At 39.9% G+C, this 22142-nt stretch overlaps 1 protein-coding gene across 16 annotated transcripts in view; it reads right to left on the bottom strand.

The window, feature by feature from the left end:
* Window positions 1–22142, bottom strand: part of LOC143642845 (uncharacterized) — a 92774-nt gene that overhangs the window by 53168 nt on the left and 17464 nt on the right. For 8 of the 16 annotated variants that reach the window (XR_013155946.1, XR_013155949.1, XR_013155947.1 and 5 more), the window contains 3 exons: window positions 14754–14877; window positions 10621–10746; window positions 5564–5710 (listed from right to left, as the gene is read on the bottom strand). Coding sequence is in view for 3 of the 16 variants with exons in the window: in XM_077111747.1 (XP_076967862.1) it covers window positions 10707–10746; window positions 14754–14877 (164 nt within the window). In the remaining 13 variants the exon portion in view is untranslated. The other 8 variants (XM_077111741.1, XM_077111742.1, XM_077111740.1 and 5 more) reach the window with 5 other exon arrangements.

The following is a 22142-nucleotide window of genomic DNA, read 5'->3' as shown; positions in this document are numbered from 1 at the left end:
TTTGGAATGTTTCATATCCTTATGCGTTTATTGTGTTGCAGCCACGTCTGATATGGATCCCCCTAAACGCCTCCACCTGGGTAGCCCCGCAACTCCCCTATCCTTTCAGAACCGAAGAGCTGTCCTCATTCTTCCGCTGCAAGCGAGACTTCGGAATTTCTGCCGTGATCGCTGCCGCTGTCGTCGCATCTCTAGCCGCCGCTGCTACAGCTGCTGTCGCCCTCACCCGAACCTCCACCACCGCGGAAGTCATCAACAACCTCACTCGTACAGCTGCCGGTGCACTTGGCAGTCAAGAAGACCTAAACCTTCTGATGCACCACTCCATCTTCAATCTACAGCAGCAGATGGACCTAATTGCCCAAGACATCGAAGCCCTCTACTACATAGCTTCTTCCACATGTGATGGACGGTACCCCTTTTCCAGCCTCTGTGTTACCCCTGTCCTTGTTAATCACTCCCAACCCCGCCTCACTTTGCGTGACTGGATCTTTACGGCTTATAATGAATCTTTCTGGAATCATACCAACTCCAAGCTCACATACTTGCTCTAGAAAAAACAATTATCCCTAAAGTCTCTGCCTCCATTCTCTCTGACCTAACGAAAAAATTCTCTTCTTTCTTCAAACCCTCTAACCTCATCTTCTATGGACTCCTATTACTTGCCTTCATTGCCGTTCTTATTATATTCAAATGCATATATAGACAACTCTCCCACCATAGACAACAAACTAAACTTCTTGCTCTAGCAGCTCTCGAACTTCAAAACTCCTTTGCGGGCGCAGGCCATCGCCAACAGGCACAGTGTTGCCCACCCTAAGGACTGATCACCCTCTGGGAGCGTGGCTCATGCATATGCTGGCTTATCCGCATGAGCCCCACGGGCGCCCGCGGGCCTCCTGCACCTGCAGCCGGCCTCACCTCTCCCCTTTTTCTTTTTTACTCTCTCTTCCTCTCCTATTAAACAAAAGGGAGGAATTGCCTGATGTAATTTCGGCCCCGTTCCTCTAGCTCTCTGCCTAGCAACATATTCAAGCTATTCCATTGGACCTTTCTGCTCTCAGCTCACCCAATCCCTCGCTGCCACCCCTTAGCCTCCTCACCAATCACGCAGCGCGCCTCCCCTGGCCCCCCCCCTATTTCCGCCACACCACTATATAAAGCTCTGTACTTCCTCTAATAAACGCTCTGGTGCGCACGCCTTGCCAGCTCCTCCAGTTCTCGCGAGTCGTTCTTCGTCTCGCGTGCCCTCCAGACCTTCGAGCCCCCGGGACCGGTCGGCTACCGAGCTCCCCCATCTCGCTGCGAGGAAGACCCCAGGCGGGAGCTAGGGAAAGCTCCTGCAACTGTTTCCAACACATTATTTTTGCTTCATAAAAATAACTTTTGAAATCCAAGACTCACTAATTGTCGTGAGTAGACTATGCACACAAGTGTTGTTCTGAAAGCAAGCCACTGCTACCCTGAGGGACAGCCTGCATAATGATAATTTTAAAATATAGATTTCCTTAAAATTATTGTCATTAATTATGTCGACAAATTTGAATGCATCAAGAAAGAATTTTACCAACGGTATAACAAGGTATGTATTTACACTTCCGTTTGTAAACTGCTAACAATAATGATGATTACAAAAACAAGATTAAATGTGGGCTCATTTGGAGAAAAGCTACATTAATATTATTCATCCAACCACAAACACTTTTGTAAAGAATACAATACTACCAAACAACTCACAGCTTTACAGAAAGTTGAAATACAATTTCATCAGAATTTTTTCCCAATTCAAAATGTAATAAAGTTCAACTTACATTTGTGCTTGACTGTAACTGTTTTACTCTAAAATTTGTAAAATATATAAAATACCAAGATTATCAACAGTCACATATGTTTTGAAGTCAGAAGACACGTGTATTTTCTTAAGATTGGTTCCATTTGTGTAGAAGGTCTGCAAAGATTCTCCAGTGACAACATTCCACCACTATTAGGAGAGAAACGAATTCTCATTAAACTGGTATGACAATCTGCAATGCAAACTGACCCTTGGCCCTATCACTTTCCCACTCCCAAACTTAAGCAAAGAGCAAGAAAGCAGTCTAAGTCTTCATGCTACAACATATAATCCTGTCAACCTGCTCAGCCTTTCCTGATTTCCCTTGGTGATGGCCTCACAGCTGTGCCTACACCTAACTCCACCACGAGGGTGTGCAGAAAGCTGTAGCCTCCTTAAGAGCTGTAGACACAAGGTGACAGAGTCCAATGTGGCAGTGATCGGACTCAACTCTCTTGCCTGCAAGTCTTAGAGGAATGGACTTAAGAATATCCCTCTCTACCCTAAAATGTCCCTTTCACAGTTATTGGAATTCTGACAGAAATCCAAACTATTCATAAACTCTAATAATGCTCTCTCTATTTAATCTTCCCTTTCCAGGAAAGATCCAACAGCCCATGACTAAGCTTCTTTATCAAACGGCCTTATCCATTTATTTACTCAGAATATATACTGAGCATCTCAAATGTTTTCCCAATCAATGAATTCACTAGGATTATAATCATATTTATATTAATTTACCAAATGGAGATCATAAAGCTTACCCATATATCTCACAGCTAAAATGTGGGCAAAAGAAACAATGTACATGAAAACATTTTGAAAATGCCTCAGGTACATCAAGACTCTGAGTATCGTGATGAACACAGCACCAGCGTCACTCACCTCCGCATTCCTGGCATTCCTAGCATTCTGTCTTGCTCGTGTGACTGGGTTCACCATTCATGTTCACTATCGGTAAAAGTATACTCTATGGACTTCAGTAAATCTCACTACAAGCAGCATGTACTAACTTGGGATTTTCCAGAACAGACAGATTTTGCTTTGTAAAACGAAAATGTCAGCAAGATTACAGAGAACACATTCCATCAACTTGAGAGAAGGCTGTTTTCAGTTGGTAGGGGCAAATCTAGAGAGTGTAAAGCCCTTACAGGCCATGGAGTCTCACTGGCTCATTTCACAAATACGGAGACTGGGGTTCGGAGAGAAGACAGGCCTTGTCACACAAGATGTCACTGCCTGCAGGTGACAGGGGAGGAAGAATTTCTGCTTTCCTAATCCAGTGCTCCTGCTACCCTTTCCCCGGTTTACTGTAACAGATCCCTCTACTTGGAAACACTACAGAAGCCACTAGATTAAATATGGACTAAAAAAATTAATATTAAAATAGCAACTAACACTCGGGGTACACTGCTGTGTTATAGTGTGTGAGGGCTTTGCACGTATGAACTCATTTAACCCTCTTAATCCTAGGAGGTAAATATTATTATACCCACTTTACCGATGGGAAAATTGAAGTCCAGGGAGGTTAAAAATTTTGTGCAAAGTCACAAAACTAATAAATGACAGAGCCAGGCTTTGAACTCAACCATCTGTCCCATGGGCTCCTGCTCTTTACATTCTGCTAACTCCAGGTAATGACAACCTTGCCTTTTTCGTTAACTATTCTAGCCTTTCCCCTCATGAATTAGAATTAATGTGAATGCCTGTCAGTCTAACTGTACACACTCCGTGGCGTAACGCAGGTAAAAAAGTTAATTTATATTATATATTTTAACTTATAAAAAGGAATAATTTCGAGTGTTAAGAGCATTTTAGTTACTGGATACCTATTTTATCTTACTGACATTCAACTTATACAGCTTGGATTCTAAAGTAAACAGACTCAAAAGGCCTATTTTCTTGGACACTAGAGCAGCTGTTCCTTTTTACTTTTAATTTGCTCTGTGCTTTTGGAAAGTCTCATTAATATGCTGGGTAGACACAGGCTGGGCTATATCATAATTAGTTTAACCACGCTAGCAATCAATCCAGGAGGAAAAAGCAGTCTGACTGTAGCTAAAATATACAGACCATATACATAAGCCACAGGATCGTTCACTTTTAAAACATAACCTCCATAGCAGGGAAATCTGTTCTGCTGCTTTATTTCAAGGTTCTCTAAAAACTCTGCACAGCTGGTCACTGCTCTTTATAACATTTCGTTAGCCAGATTCATGATTATGGGATAGCATTCTACGGGGCCCACAGAGTGCTATCCCAATCTCTAGAAGCTTGGTATCAAAGCTAGGAAGTTTTTTGGCAATCACTATCACTCAAACTCCCAGCTTTCACACAAGACAGCAATGCCTGTCCTCTAAACATCACCCTCAGAGCAAACCAAGAGTTACAGTTTATTTTTACAGTAAAGGAGGGCAAGGAGTGATCCTAGAAAAAGGTGTGCCCAAAAGCAGAGTTGTATTTTCAATGCAACCTTACAAAGGGATCATAAAGCTAAAAACCGCCCTCAAATTTATCTTTTATATAAGATAGATTTTTATGTTTCGTAAAACTGCAATTATAAGAGTCCCATATAATCAAAAACTTCAATTCATTAGTTCAAATATTTTTTAACATCTACACTGTGCTAGGCAGTCAGTCAGAATAATATCCTACACTTGACTGTTTGAGTAAGAAATAACAATTCTTATTAGGGAACTATCTTAAATGAAAAATCATTTAAAATGACCAAATGGTCATATAATATATGTAATATAAAGTATCATCTCCTACCCCTTTTACAAGTAAATCATTACTCAAAAGACTTACCCCAACCACTCTCTCCCTTTAAAGCTTCTGATAACCCCAAACTTCAACATGCAAACATGTACAAGAGCATCTCCACACTTTAGAGACTTTATTTGCGTATTGTCTCCTTCTCCCGAAGATGCCTGCCCAAGAGTACAAACCAAGTCTTATACAGACACACCGTGGGCACTTGCACATTCTTACTGAATGGATAAATAGATGGAGGCAACAAAAAATGACCCTGAAACTTAAAAAACGCTCAAGCCGAGACCTCAGTACTCACTGATAAGTTTGCACAGGCAAACTGGTTAGAGAAAGCTGAGGGGGAAGACGACCCGAGTCTGAGTCTTAGCTATCCTACTTACTATATAGCTTTAGGAAAGTCACAAACTCCATGAAGATTAGTTTCCTCATCTATAAACCAATGATAATAAAACTTGAGCCTCACAAAGTTGTGAGAACCTAATGAGATGATGTATGTAAAGCATTTTGTACACTGTAATGCATGTTTTACACTAAAAGCAATATGTTGTTATTGCGGCAGCTATTACGTTGTTGCTGAAAAAAGGAAGTTTCATAAATGCATTTCTTTTATATTCTTAGCATAACAGTTAACTAGGGAAGTGGAAAATAAAATTTTGCTAAACATCCCACTTGCTTGTCATTCTAATTATCTGAGATCTTATATGGGGCAGTGGGTATGAGAACTCTAAATCGAGAATAGAAGGTATTGCTTTCAATCCCTAATCCTGTCACCAAAGCTTCTGAGAGGCCGGAGTAAAGTAGCCCTGCGGACCCCATCCCATCCCTGCACAACGGGGAGGACAGCTGCCCTCCTACTCTGCTAAACTGTGGAAGCCCAGCTGAGGTAGAGGAAGTGAAGAAAGCTTGCAAAACAGTATAAAGACTGTTCTTTTCTTGCACAGTGTTCAAGGAACTCTTTACCTTAAGATATCCTCCAGCAGACACAAGCATTTTGCTATCTGGAGAAAAGCAGAGGTCGGTCACCCAGCCTCCGTGGGTAGCAGCTCCTCCTTCTACTGAAGCGGGAGCACACAAATGAAGAAGCTCACCACCTGAGACACTCCATATCTGCACAAACATGATACACGACTCATTAACAGGGTTAACCAAAAGCACCTGCCTCTCTATATATTTATACATATGTTATGTATAAATAATCTGGAACACATTTGGAAATCTTTCTTAAAAATATAATTATAGTTTAGTAATGCTTCGGAAAACTTTTTAGATTGCAGTCTCTCCACTCCAAATTTCAAAAGGAAAAAGCACTAATTATAAGTACTCATTACTTATAAAACTAACCATTAACTACACTCCAAAAATAAAAATAAAAAGGACTAGAGCAACTGACTAGAATACTACAACTCTTTCTGTTTAATAAAAAAGAAAATGACGGCAGGGAAAGTGAAGACTCATAGCCAAACAGACACCCCACAAGGTCGACACTATATTCCAGGCCACGTTTGTCCAGCACACATACACATCCATCTCCCAGTTCAGCCCAACTCATCTTCTTCCCTAAGGAAAAATCATCCAAAGTCATGTCCAGCTAGTGTATCCAGAGGAAACATGAGGCAGCTACTCTCTAGATACATAACCTCCTGATGACCTCTAGTCTTCTAGTTCAAGCTCGGTCTTACTCAGGTGTGACTCTACATCATCCCATCATCTATGTACTATATAAAAAATAAAACCGCCATATATGCCCCCACCTCTGCTCCCTTGGGCTTCCTTCTATGCAGAAAAGGTCTCAGATTGGACAAGTGGTCAGAACAGATTTATGGACACTTGGTTCATTTATTTAGTTGCCAAGACCTTTGTGAACACCTCGGTTCATTGCATTCCATTTGTCCACAACTTAGACCTTCAGTCGGTCTGAGAAACTCAGTCTTGTCTGTGCACAAACCTCTACATTCTAGCTCAATTCCTCCCTCCCTCTCTTATGATTAAAAAATGTCAGATGGTATAATCTACTTTTTATCAGTTTTACGTCTCTTAGCATTTTGCCAACCAAGGCATACTTATCTGACTATGTCAATTCATTGTATTTTTCCTAGCAAAATACTCTTAAACATCCATGCTCACACATGACATCATTTATAAGTGAAAAAGAAAAACAAAGGACAATCACAATAGCTGTCATTAAGAAAAGTGCTTATCGACCAAAAGGGGGAAGAGTGAAATGAGACAAAGCGTCAATGGCTGAGAGATTCCAAACAGAGTCGAGAGGTTATCCTGGAAGTTATTCTTATGCATTAAGTAGATATCACCTTGTTAGTCAAGATGTAATGGAGAGGCTGGAGGGAACGGCCTGAAAATGTAGAGCTGTGTTCTAGTAGCCATGTTTCTTGATGAAGATTGTATAATGGTATAGCTTTCACAATGTGACTGTGTGATTGTGGAAACCTGTGTCTCATGCTCCTTTTATCTACCATGTCAAGAGATGAGTAGAACATATGGAATAAAAATAAGTAATAAGGGGAACAAATGTTGAAATAAATTTAGTTTGAAATGCTAGTGATCAATGAAAGTGAGAGGTAAGGAGTATGATACGCATAATCATTTTTTTCTGTAATTGTTTTATTTCTTTTTCTGAATTGATGCAAATGTTCTAAGAAATGATGAATATGCAACTATGTGATGATATTGAGAATTACTGAATATATATGTAGAACGGAATCACATGTTAATGTTTTTGCTTGTTTGTTCTTAATTTTTTTTAATTCATAAATAAATTTGAAGAAAAAAAATAAAATAAAGTTTCCTGATATTAAAAAAAAAAAAGAAAAGAAAATGATGGGAGAAGTAAGGAATAAACAAAAACCATTTAACAAATTACCTCACAAAAAACCTCCAGTGAATTCTAGTCTAGGGACTAGCACCAAAATTGTGGACAGATATTATTCAAATAAGTATATATTATACACAAAAATCAATCCCTATAACATTCTTTATAGAATATACACATTTTTTCCCTAAGATTATTTTACTAGATTCTTATAAAGAATCACTTACAGATGCTAAAATTATCATTTACTTACAATGACCCTTAAGGGAACAGTACTCTAATTTTTTAAAGAAATGTATATCAGAATAAGAAAAAGAAATAGAGACATTAACAGCAAAAGAAAACAGTCAAAATCATCATTTGCCAATGTCTCTCTAGAAAATCCAAAAGAACCAACTGGAAAAACTTATTCAAACACAGAGAAACTCTTTAGAATACTCATTAGCTATAAGACACACATATTCGAAAAGCAATAAATTTCCTACATTCTGAATTATCAAGTAGAAAAATAAATATTTTTTTAAGTAATGAGGAAAAAATTTTAAATAACACTCAAAATTTTAAGAGAAACACTTTTTCCTGCAGGGACTCCTGAAAAACAAAACGCTGCCTAATATTAAGTAAAGCAGCACTTTCATCCAGAGATGCAAAGTCAGGTCAAAATGAATGTTCCCAAAACAATTCTGGACTTCAACTGACACGGCATTTATGTGAATGGTATAGGGGTTGGTTAGTTCTCAAGCTGGAGAATTTTAATTTTTCTGGAAAGCCTATCCAACAACTCCTCTACACTTGCAAACTGCATACTCTCCCATCTTCTGCATACTTATACATTATAAGTGTGAAACCACAGATGGCTCTCAGACCTTGAAATCTACTGGAGTTTGCCAGGCTGGGATTTGGGCGGGCTTGGAATTCATGATCCCTGTTTTCCTTCCAATTTCTCCCTCCTGACATAAGAATGTCTATCCTGTGCTTGCCCCACCAGTCATTTTGAAAGCCAGTAACTTGTTTTCTAAGTTTCACAGGTCTACATACAGAGAGAAGTTTTGTTTCAAGATGGAACATAACCACGTCTGGTTTAGATGAGAGTTGTTACTGAAATGGCTTAACAGTTTCGGGATGTTGGGATGGGAGTGAATGTATTTTGCATGTGGGAAGAACATGTCCTTTTGGGGATCCAACAGGTAGATTATGGTAGATAGGCTCACACCCCCCACAAGGACATGTTTAAGTCCTAACCCCCAGTCCCTTGGGTGTGAATTCATTTGTAAATAGTGTTCTCAAAGATGCTATCAAGATGAGGTCAGCTTAGAACTGGAGTTCCTAGGAGCGGTAATGCAAGATATTTTTAGGAAAGGCCAGACACCGGGTGGTTATTGCTGTTGCTGCTGCCACTGCTCATGCTCATTATTTTGTTTTAATTTAAAAAATTTTTTTCTGCTCTTGCCAATTGTTTTGGTTCCAAATTTCCTGTATGTATCTATTGATATAAATGTACATATATTTTTCTTGATACTGCCAGGTGTTAAAACAAATGCCAAACATTAGTCCCGTGTCTCTCCCAAAAGAGAAAAACAAAAGAGGTCAAAAGGAAATGGGGACGGGAAAGCTTAATTCAATATGACAGGTATCCTTAAAAGCAAAGGGAATTTGGACATGGAAGCACCTGCCAAAGGAGACAGAGACAAATCGCTATGTGACCAAGGCAGACTGACTGCCAGCAAGCTACCACCAGAACACTACAGACTTCGGAAAAGCACAGCCTGCTGATACTTAGATTTTAGACTTCTAGCCTCTGAATTGTGAACCAATAAATTGCTGCTGTTTAACTAACAACAGCTTGTGTTATTTTGTTACAGCAGCCCTGGCAAACTAAGACAACACCTATCCCTTGGATTTTAAATTCTCCTTTGTACAGAGAAAACAACAACAACAACAACAACAAAAACACCTGTGATGGTTGGGTTCTGGTGTTGACTTGGCTAAGTGATGGTGTCCAGGTATTTGGTCCAGCAAGCACTGGCCTGACCGTTGCTGCAAGGATATTTCATGGTTGGCTGATAAACTAGAAGGCTGGTATGTTAAATCCTCTCAGCTGACTGCATCTGGGGCTGCTTACATCTACAATCAACCAAGATTGGGTCTTCTGCAATGAGAGTCCCATCAGCTGGATTTGACTCAAACAGCTGAAGACTTCTGAGGGAGAGTTTCCGCAGCTTCTTCAGGTCACGAGCCTCTCTTATGGCTCTTCCTCAGAACTGCAGGCCTCGCAGCCTGTCCTACAGGTTTGGGACCCCTGTATCCCCTACAGTTACGTGAGACGCTTTTATTAGTCTCATATGTATAGATATCACCTGTTGGTTCTGTTTCTCTAAAGAGTCCTGATTAATACTCCATCCTTCCAAGTCAATGGCTTTTCCATGATTTTTGATCTATCAGAAAACAGTACTTTATTTGTACGACATTCCCAAGTCTAAAAGGGACAAAAAGAGAACAGCATTCTTTTGCCTTAACATGCCTCCTGTTGTCTAAATAAAATTTGCACAGTTTATACATTTACCTAAAGCACTGCATGGTAATGAAAACTGACATATCATGCAGACTCTACCTCATCAGGCACTTTCAATATCTGCCCAAAGACGAGAATGTGAACTTCTATACTATTTAACAAAAACAGCAGGCATTCCAACAAGGAATGCAATAAGCCACACTGTAAATGTTAAATATCTAGCAGTTATAGTGTTAAAAAGATCTTTTTTTTCCAGCAGTGAAAAAAAGCAGAATTTGCCATTCATTTATAACCTAAATAACAATTCACAGAATTACTTTCCTTAAATTCTGCCATTAAAAACAACCTTTGGTTCAAGTCCAAGAATTAAGATAAACCATTCTCTAAGCTAACAGCAGATAACCAACTGCAAATAAGTAGGGCATTTGTTTTCTCACATTTGAGGGAAATGCTTTACTCTAACTCTAAAATGAATGCTTTTCTGTGGTATAGTGCAGCTATGAATACAACATAGACAAAACCCTCCAGGAAACAAAATAAAGAATGCCTTATCCAACCAGAACCATCAGAACCCCAGGGACCATGCTTCTCTGTCACATTAACCTATTCCCCCGATGTGGTAAAGAGTGCAGCCCAAACTACAGTAAGAGCAGTGTTTCATATTAGCAAACACCCTACCCTGATTTCTCCATTGTCGTCTCCAGTCGCCAGTAGGGTACTGTCCACAGAGAAGACAGAGCAGCGCACACAGCCTTCGTGCCCCCTCAATTCATGAAGAGGAGAAAGAAGTTCAAAACTCCAAATCTGGAAAGCAATTAGGATTGTTTAGACATAGTAAATGCACTCAAAAAAAAAAGAGCCTTTGCAAACCCTGTCTTGAGTGTTATATAGGCAAAAATCCAATCACTTAGAAGTTCTAACATTTGACAGTTCATAAATTTTTCACAACATACCCAAGCTGCAGCTTGAAACTCGTTAATTTTTCTGAGTTTTCCTTTTAATTATTCAACTTAACTTTAGCTCAAAGACCAAACTCACAGCTTCCTTACTAACTTTATATTTAGAAGAAAGAAGAGCAATTCAGTGCAGTGGTATGGAGAGTGACACAGAACACCATGTGACTCCTGGCTCTACTCTTTACTAGTTCCTTCTGACTTCAGACAACTTAAATAAGCTTCTTTAGCTTCAGTTTCTGCATTTGTGAAATGGGGACAATAGTACTTATGGTGTGAAGATTAAATGAGATAATTGAAAGTAAAATTCCTAGCATATGGCAAGTAGTCTTTAAAGGTTAGTCACTACACCATCCTATCATCTTGCAAGCCATATCCTATCCTTTCCTTTTCAACATTCTCCCTCATGATTCTTTCAGCAGCACTTAATAAGCATAGACTGAAATCTGTCATGTATCAAACTCTGTGAGCTAGGAGCTGGTGGAACAAAGGTCCTGTCCTTAGAAAGTTTATAGTTTAATCACGAAAATAGGCTCGGGAAGCGTGACGGTGGATCAGTGGCAGAATTCTCACCTGCCATGCCAGAGAACCAGGTTCAATTCCCAGTGCCTGCCCATTCAAAAAAAAAAGAAGAAAAAAATAGGCTCATGAACAGATAAGTGAACAGTTATATGTAGTAAATGCTCTAACAGGCATGAATAAAATATAACGGGAACACTGAAGGTAGAACAGCCAATCTTGGCTGAGGTCACAGAAGGTTTTGCTGCAGAGCTGACATCAGGTCTTGATCTAAAATGATGCCATAATTCTTTGAGGTAAAAAGGGAGTAGAACATTTTTTCTAGCCAAAGTAAACAGCATGTACAAAAAGAAAGAGGTAGGAAGCAGCCTGCACACTGAGGGACCAATGTAGCTGAAAAAGATGGTGATGGGCTAAGGTGGTTGGCTTATAAACTTTCAGGTGATAAAGGTTTTCAACAAAGAACTCAGGCAGCAATATGGAAGATAAGCTGGAGGAGGCACAGACGAGTGGCAGGAAAATGTAGGGACAGTTCACCAGAAAAGAAGAAACAAGGAGGTCTGGTTTTAAGAGTGGGGACATGTAGAAGCCAAGAGTTTAAAGCAAGACCTACAGAATTTGTTGCAAGCTGCTGGCTTAAGGACGGCGGCAGTCAACTGTGGAGATTGTTATGTAGAGCAGTCTGGGAGGAAGAGAATGTTTACCCCTGTTCTAGTTTGCTAGCTGCCAGAATGCAACACACCAGAGACGGATTGGCTTTTAATAAAAGGGGATTTATTTTGTTGGTTCTTCAGAGGAAAGGCAGCTAACTTTCCACTGAGGTTCTTTCTTATGTGGAAGGCACAAGATGGTCTCTGCTGGTCTTCTCTCCAGGCCCCTGGGTTCCAACAACTTTCCCTGGGGTGACTTCTTTCTGCATCTCCAAAGGCCTGGGCTGAGCTGCTAGTGCTGAGATGAGGAATGCTGAGCTGCTAGGCTGTGCTATGTTGCGATCTCTCATTTAAGCACCAGCCAATTAAGTCAAATGTCACTCATTGCAGCAGACACGCCTCCTAGCCGACTGCAGATGTAATTGGCAACAGATGAGGTTCACGTACCATTGGCTTATGTCCGCAGCAACAAGATTAGGTATGCTCACCTGGCCAAGTTGACAACTGAATCTAACTAACACATGTCCACCCCTTGTCAACTTGGCAATCAAGCATCACCTTAAACAGATGCAAAAAATTCTGTTCTTGCTGTGGACCTGTGAATCTCAAAACAAGTTGTCTAGTGCCAAGATGCAAAGGAGGATATTCACAGGATCTAGATTGCCATTTCCACAGGGAGAAATTGGAAGGAAGATCTGCAGGCAAACACCATTGGATTTCCAAGTCTGAAAGTCATTTATCCTTCGGCTGTAGAAAGCGGCAGTCCCACCCCTTCCAAGGGCCTATGCAGTGGTCGGCCTCTTTCCAAATCAACCTCGGGGAACATCGAGGAGACCACCTCTGGGCTCCACTCTCTCCAGGCATCAGGGCCACCCCTGGGGTCTCTGCCATTTCTGGGGCACACGCTCAACCCCTCCACATGGTGGCAGCCAGGCTCTCCCAGCCCCCCAAGGAGCGTGCTACGCCTTTTCCAAGGCCCAAGGCTGCACAACTATTCCACTGCAATGAGAGGGGAGACTCATCCTCGCCCTTCAGGGTAAACTCACCCTCTCCACACATACAGGTGGGTCCACTCTCCTGGCCGAGGTTTCTTGGCTTCAGACCCGAACTTCCACGGTTCTCACTCTGCAAACTCCAATCTCTCCCTTTTGTGTCCTCCTTTGTCAAGATTGGCAGTGGTTTCATTTACACCAACAGTCTCTTCAAGCCCTCCAGGACTTCTCCATCAATCTCTTCACAGTTCCTCCAAAGTCTTCCCCTTAGCCATCCAAAACACCGTTCAAACATATCTGGCATTTACAAACCGCAGCAGCACCCCACTCCTGGTACCAAATCTGTTCTAGTTTGCTAGCTGCCAGAATGCAACACACCAGAGACGGATTGGCTTTTAACAAAAGGGGATTTATTTTGTTGGTTCTTCAGAGGAAGGCAGCTAACTTTCCACTGAGGTTCTTTCTTATGTGGAAGGCACAAGATGGTCTCTGCTGGTCTTCTCTCCAGGCCCCTGGGTTCCAACAACTTTCCCCGGGGTGACTTCTTTCTGCATCTCCAAAGGCCTGGGCTGAGCTGCTAGTGCTGAGATGAGGAATGCTGAGCTGCTAGGCTGTGCTATGTTGCGATCTCTCATTTAAGCACCAGCCAATTAAGTCAAACGTCACTCATTGCAGCAGACACGCCTCCTAGCCGACTGCAGATGTAATTGGCAACAGATGAGGTTCACGTACCATTGGCTTATGTCCGCAGCAACAAGATTAGGTATGCTCACCTGGCCAAGTTGACAACTGAATCTAACTAACACAACCCCAAACAGTTATGTTAAGTATGAAGAACACTGTGAGATAAGAATCTTGCTCCCTCAGGAAATGCCTGCAGATTATCTATTGACATCCTGTGGTATATAACTAGGATCTGGTTAAGAATAAAATTGTCTGAAGTCTGTCTGAAGTAAACTCAAGCTTCAGACCCCCTGAGCCCGTCTGTGTCTTTCTTTCTTTCTTCCTTTCTTTTTTTTCTCATCATTCCTTAATATCCTTTGAGCTCCGTTTCAATAGGAAGCAACAGGGACACAAAGGGGAAGAAAGATCAAGAGACATTGAAGAGTAATCAACAGAGCATGAAAGAAAGGATATAGAGTCCCAGAAAGTTCCAAGGTTTGTACCTTGGAAAGAAGGGTAGATAGCAGTATCAGTAACACAGATGGAAAAGCAACAAGCAACATCATTTCACTGGAATATGATTTTCAAATGCCTCAACTTATATAAGCATTTACCATGGGGTACAATTAAATTCAAACCCCCTTCAGTGATTTGTATTGCCTGAAACATGCAGTAGAGATGGCATTAGATTAATTAGAGACAAAAAATCATCAAAAAGGGAGAAATCAGAAATCCTCAGTATCACTCATTCAATCTATCCAACACCTACTAAATGCTAATGGGTATAATGCAAAAGCTCACAGAATTAGTAACAGACAAAAAGCAATCAGATAGGGAGAAGTCAGAAGTCCTCAGTGTCACTCATTCAGTCTATCCAACACCTACTAAATGCCAATGTGCATAACGTAAAAGCTCACAGAAAAAGAAACAGACGTAGACAAAAACTGTCATGCTCTGTTTTACATATTATTTGGACTTTTAAATCAAAACCATACCAAAGTTTTATGAATGCATATTTCAACTGATTGGCCTACCTTTGCAGTTTTGTCAGCAGAGGTAGATGAAAATTTGGTAGCATCAGGAGAAATTTCACAAGAAAGTACTGTACCCTGGTGACAGAAAGTCTTTTTCTATTCTTGAAGTAATAATATTCCACACCTTTAAAATTAAAAAAAAAAAAAACTCAGAAGTTATCACTTGTAAGACCATTTTGCATTACTGATCATGACAGACTATAAGACACATCTATGAAACAAGAGCTTTAGCAAAGTGGTTGTTTAGACTCTTTCCCTTTAGTATAATGTTCATAAACACAGCTGATGTAGGCTACTGCAGTACACAGAAAACAGGCATGAGAAAATAAAAATTTTAAAAGTTAAGTAGTTACTTCATACCCATCTGCTTTTGGCTGTCACCATATAAACCACCTGAATACTTTTTTCTAAAGTATTAGAAAACCCATGCTTCAAATTACCTTCACTGTTCCATCAAAAGACCAAGAAAGCAGTCTTGAATTTTTCAACAGTCTAAATAAAGTCTTTCACTGTTTCCTGATAGCCTTGCAGAAAGAAATATTCCTCTGATTGCCAATTCCATACCTGAATATCAAAGAAATAAGTCTGTTATAATCCTCCCCCTATGGCCATAATATCCTATGGGAATAAGGGGGAAGTGTGCTCTTCTCTCTCTTGCCTACAGTCTTTTATTCTCATTACATTTCAGTAAGCAAAACAGAATAATAAGGAAGAATATATGGACCACCTTTTACAGAGAAAAGCTGGGGTTAATTAACTTGACTAGAGGGCCAGAGCAAAATCCTCCTAAATAAAATCTGTTTTCCTCAGTTGCTTGGAGAATAGTTAATTATTCCAGAAGACAGAGAAAAGTCACAACGTGCCAGCAAGCTTACCATCTGATTACATTTTCCAGAGAAAATTATCCCAATTTCATATTCACAGTTTTCTGAATCTTACGAACTAAGCAAGTCTACAGATCCTGGCTTCAGTGAAACTGGCCCTATTGTCTGGGTAGGTTAGTGACACAAAGCAGTTCAAAACAGGTCATAGAATTTCCAAGCTTCAGAGATCTTAGCTATTTCCTAAAGCAGTCCTCAATATGACAGAAGAGAGGACTTCCGGAGAAGATGGCGGCTTAGTAAGACGCACGGATCTTAGTTTCTTCTCCAGGACAGCTACTAGGGGAGTAGAAACGACACAGAACAGCTCCCAAAGCCACAACAGAGATAAAAAAGACGGCGTACCCCATCCTGGAACGGCTGGCTGGCTGAGAGAAACCGCTCGGGTGAGATCGCCAAGGCACGCGGGCTTCACCGGGCGGGGCAGCAAGCGGCCGGAGTCACTCCCTTCCCCCTTCCCGGGCCGGCTGGGAGAATTGGAGAGGCGGTCCCCTGAAACCGCGGCGGCTGGCACCCACAACACGCGCGGCCCCCCAGACCAACTGTGAGAATTGGATCGGAAATCCCCAGGCTGCGGAGAACGGTGACGGGTGGGGGAGGCCCCTCCCAAACCCGTGACTCCCTGGGAACGTGCACTCTCCCGGGCGGGCCGCTGCCGCTGGCGCCCTCCCGCCACACTTGGTGCCCCGGGCTGACTAGGAAATTCGGACGGGCGCTTTCCCGGGCTGCGGCGGCCAGCAACCCTCCCCGCGTTCGGACCCTGGGTCGGCTCAAGCCGCTCCGGCTAGCGAACCTCCCGGACGGCGAGAGTTTTCCAAAGTTAAAGGTCCCACAGCACCTTTTACAGGTGGGACCCGCAGACAAACGTGTCTCACGAGCGCCACCTACTGGGCAGGATAAGAAAAACAGAACCCAGAGATTTCACAGAAAAATCTTCCAAACTTTTGGATTCAATACCCAGGGAAATCTGTCTAAATGCGCAGATGCCAACAGAAGATAACGGATCACGCTCAAATAATTGAAAATATGGCCCAGTCAAAGGAACAAACCAATAGTTCAAATGAGATATAGGAGCTGAGACAACTAATGCTGAATATACAAACAGAAATGGAAAATCTCTTCAAAAACGAAATCGATAAATTGAGGGAGGACATGAAGAAGACATGGGCTGAACATGAAGAAGAAATAGAAAAACTGAAAAAACAAATCACAGAACTTATGGAAGTGAAGGACAAAGTAGAAAAGATAGAAAAAACAATGGATACCTACAATGATAGATTCAAAGAGACAGAAGATAGAATTAGTGATTTGGAGGATGGAACATCTGAATTCCAAAAAGAAAAAGAAACTATCAGGAACAGAATGGAAAAATTTGAACAGGGTATCAGGGAACTCAAGGACAATATGAAGCGCACAAATATACATGTTGTGGGTGTCCCAGAAGGAGAAGAGAAGGGAAAAGGAGGAGAAAAACTAATGGAAGAAATTTTCACTGAAAATTTCCCAACTCTTATGAAAGACCTAAAATTACAGATCCAAGAAGTGCAGCGCACCCCAAAGAGATTAGACACAAATAGGCGTTCCCCAAGACACTTACTAGTTAGAATGTCAGAGGTCAAAGAGAAAGAGAGGATCTTGAAAGCAGCGAGAGAAAAACAATCCATCACATACAAGGGAAACCCAATAAGACTGTGTAGATTTCTCAGGAGAAACCATGGAGGCTAGAAGACAGTGGGATGATATATTTAAATTACTAAAAGAGAAAAACTGCCAACCAAGACTCCTATATCCAGCAAAATTGTCCTTCAAAAATGAGGGAGAAATTAAAACATTCTCACACAAAAAGTCACTGAGAGAATTTGTGACCAAGAGACCAGCTCTGCAAGAAATACTAAAGGGAGCACTAGAGTCAGAACAGAAAAGACAGAAGAGAGAGGTATGGAGAAGAGTGTAGAAAGAAGGAAAGTCAGATATGATATATATAATACAAAAGGCAAAATGGTAGAGGAAAATATTATCCAAACAGTAATAACACTAAATGTTAATGGTCTGAATTCCCCAATCAAAAGACACAGACTGGCAGAATGGATTAAAAAACAGGATCCTTCTATATGCTGTCTACAGGAAACACATCTTAGACCCAAAGATAAACACAGGTTGAAAGTGAAAGGTTGGGTAAAGATATTTCATGCAAATAACAACCAGAAAATAGCAGGAGTGGCTATACTAATATCCACCAAGTTAGACTTCAAATGTAAAACAGTTAAAAGACACAAAGAAGGACACTATATACTAATAAAAGGAACAATTAAACAAGAAGACATAACAATCATAAATATTTACGCACCGAACCAGAATGGTCCAAAATACGTGAGGAATACACTGCAAACACTGAAAAGGGAAATAGACACAAATACCATAATAGTTGGAGACTTCAATTCCCCACTTTCATCAATGGACAGAACATCTAGACAGAGGATCAATAAAGAAATAGAGAATCTGAATATTACTATAAATGAGCTAGACTTAACAGACATTTAAAGGACATTAAATCCCACAACAGCAGGATACACCTTTTTCTCAAGTGCTCATGGATCATTCTCAAAGATAGACCATATGCTGGGTCACAAAGCAAGTCTTAACAAATTTAAAAAGATTGAAATCATACACAACACTTTCTCGGATCATAAAGGAATGAAGTTGGAAATCAATAATAGGCGGAATGCCAGAAAATTCACAAATACGTGGAGGCTCAACAACACACTCTTAAACAACGAGTGGGTCAAAGAAGAAATTGCAAGCGAAATTAGTAAATACCTCGAGGCAAATGAAAATGAAAACACAACATATCAAAACTTATGGGATGCAGCAAAGGCAGTGCTAAGAGGGAAATTTATTGCCCTAAATGCCTATATCAGAAAAGAAGAAAAGGCAAAAATTCAGGAATTAACTGTTCACTTGGAAGAACTGGAGAAAGAACAGCAAACTAATTCCAAAGCAAGCAAAAGGAAAGAAATAACAAAGATCAGAGCAGAAATAAATGAAATCAAAAACATGAAAACGAGAGAAAATCAATAAGATTGATGGGCCCTTAGCAAGATTGACAAAAAGAAGAAGAGAGAGGACGCAAATAAATAAGATCAGAAATGGAAGAGGAGACATAACTACTGACCTCACAGAAATAAAGGAGGTAATAACAGGATACTATGAACAACTTTACGCTAATAAATACAACAATTTAGATGAAATGGACGGGTTCCTGGAAAGACATGAACAACCAACTTTGACTCAAGAAGACATAGATGACCTCAACAAACCAATCACAAGTAAAGAAATTGAATTAGTCATTCAAAAGCTTCCTAAAAAGTCCAGGACCAGATGGCTTCACATGTGAATTCTACCAAACGTTCCAGAAAGAATTAGTACCAATTCTCCTCAAACTCTTCAAAAAAAATCGAATTGGAGGGAAAACTACCTAATTCATTCTATGAAGCCAACATCACCCTCATACCAAAACCAGGCAAAGATATTACAAAAAAAGAAAACTACAGACCAATCTCTCTAATGAACATAGATGCAAAAATCCTCAATAAAATTCTAGCAAATCGTATCCAACAACACATTAAAAGAATTATACATCATGACCAAGTAGGATTCATCCCAGGTATGCAAGGATGGTTCAACATAAGAAAATCAATTAATGTAATACACCATATCAACAAATCAAAGCAGAAAAATCACATGATCATCTCAATTGATGCAGAGAAGGCATTTGACAAGATTCAACATCCTTTCCTGTTGAAAACACTTCAAAAGATAGGAATACAAGGGAACTTCCTTAAAATGATAGAGGGAATATATGAAAAACCCACAGCTAATATCATCCTCAATGGGGAAAAATTGAAAACTTTCCCCCTAAGATCAGGAACAAGACAAGGATGTCCACTATCACCACTATTATTCAACATTGTGTTGGAGGTTCTAGCCAGAGCAATTAGACAAGAAAAAGAAATACAAGGCATCAAAATTGGAAAGGAAGAAGTAAAACTATCACTGTTTGCAGACGATATGATACTATACGTCGAAAACCCGGAAAAATCCACAACAAAACTACTAGAGCTAATAAATGAGTACAGCAAAGTAGCAGGTTACAAGATCAATATTCAAAAATCTGTAGCATTTCTATACACTAGCAATGAACACGCTGAGGGGGAAATCAAGAAACGAATCCCATTTACAATTGCAACTAAAAGAATAAAATACCTAGGAATAAATTTAACTAAAGAGACAAAAAACCTACATACAGAAAACTACAAAAAACTGTTAAAAGAAATCACAGAAGACCTAAATAGATGGAAGGGCATACCGTGTTCATGGATTGGAAGACTAAATATAGTTAAGATGTCAATCCTACCTAAATTGATTTACAGATTCAATGCAATACCAATCAAAATCCCAACAACTTATTTTTCAGAAATAGAAAAACCAATAAGCAAATTTATCTGGAAGGGCAGGGTGCCCCGAATTGCTAAAAACATCTTGAGGAAAAAAAACGAAGCTGGAGGTCTCGCGCTGCCTGACTTTAAGGCATATTATGAAGCCACAGTGGTCAAAACAGCATGGTATTGGAATAAAGATAGATATATCAACCAATGGAATCGAATACAGTGCTCATCTACGGACATTTGATCTTTGATAAGGCAGTCAAGCCAACTCACCTGGGACAGAACAGTCTCTTCAATAAATGGTGCCTAGAGAACTGGATATCCATATGCAAAAGAATGAAAGAAGACCCATCTCTCACACCCTATACAAAAGTTAACTCAAAATGGATCAAAGATCTAAACATTAGGTCTAAGACCATAAAACAGAGGAAAATGTTGGGAGATATCTTATGGATCTTACAACTGGAGGTGGTTTTATGGACCTTAAACCTAAAGCAAGAACACTGAAGAAGGAAATAAATAAATGGGAGCTCCTCAAAATTAAACACTTTTGTGCATCAAAAAACTTCATCAAGAAAGTAGAAAGACAGCCTACACAATGGGAGACAATATTTGGAAATGATATATTAGATAAAGGTCTAGTATCCAGAATTTATAAAGAGATTGTTCATCTCAACAACAAAAAGACAGCCAACCCAATTACAAAATGGGAAAAAGACTTGAACAGACACCTATCAGAAGAGGAAATACAAATGGCCAAAAGGCACATGAAGAGATGCTCAATGTCCCTGGCCATTAGAGAAATGCAAATCAAAACCACAATGAGATATCATCTCACACCCACCACAATGGCCATTATCAACAAAACAGAAAATGACAAGTGCTGGAGAGGATGCGGAGAAAGAGGCACACTTATCCACTGTTGGTGGGAATGTCAAATGGTGCAACCACTGTGGAAGGCAGTTTCGCGGTTCCTCAAAAAGCTGAATATAGAATTGCCATAATACCCAGCAATACCATTGCTGGGAATCTACTCAAAGGACTTAAGGGCAAAGACACAAACGGACATTTGCACACCAATGTTTATAGCAGTGTTATTTACAATTGCAAAGAGATGGAAACAGCCAAAATCTCCATCAACAGAAGAGTGGCTAAACAAACTGTGGCATATACATACAATGGAATACTATGCAGCTTTAAGACAGGATAAACTTATGAAGCATGTAATAACATGGATGGACCTAGAGAACATTATGCTGAGTGAGTCTAGCCAAAAACTAAAGGACAAATACTGTATGGTCCCACTGCTGTGAACAGACATTCGAGAATAAATTTGGAATATGTCATTGGTAACAGAGTCCAGCAGGAGGTAGAAACAGGGTAAGATAATGGCCAATTGGAGTTGAAGGGATACAGACGTACTGTAACAGGACTAGATACAAAAACTCAAAAATGGACAGCACAATAATACCTAATTGTAAAGTAATCATGTTAAAACACTGAATGAAGCTGCATCTGAGCTATAGGTTTTTGTTTTGTTTTGATTTTACTATTATTACTTTTATTTTTTTTCTCTATATCAACATTCTATATCTTTTTCGGTTATGTTGCTAGTTTCTCTAAACCGATGCAAATGTACTAAGAAATGATGATAATGCATCTATGTGATGCTGTTAAGAATTACTGATTGCATATGTAGAATGGTATGATTTCTAAATGTTGGGTTAATTTCTTTTTTTCCGTTAATTAAAAAAAAAAAAGAGAAGGGGTAATTGGAGCTGAAGGGATACAGACTGTACAACGGGACTGGATATAAAAACTCAGAAATGGACAGCACAATACTACCCAATTGTAATTCAATTATGTTAAAACACTGAATGAAGCTGCATGTGAGGTGTAGGTTTTTTGTTTTTTTTTTTTCTTTCTATTATTGTTTTAATTCTTATTCTGTTGTCTTCTTATTTCTTTTTCTTAATCGATGCAAATGTACTAAGAAATGATGAATATGCAACTATGTGATGTTATTAAGAATTACTGATTGTACATGTAGAATGGAATGATTT

The sequence above is a fragment of the Tamandua tetradactyla genome, chromosome 7, assembly GCF_023851605.1.
Source record: "Tamandua tetradactyla isolate mTamTet1 chromosome 7, mTamTet1.pri, whole genome shotgun sequence".
In the NCBI taxonomy this organism is placed as follows: Eukaryota; Metazoa; Chordata; class Mammalia; order Pilosa; family Myrmecophagidae; genus Tamandua; species Tamandua tetradactyla.
The sequence above is the reverse complement of the archived record's forward strand: the minus strand, read 5'-3'. Positions and strand labels throughout refer to the sequence as shown.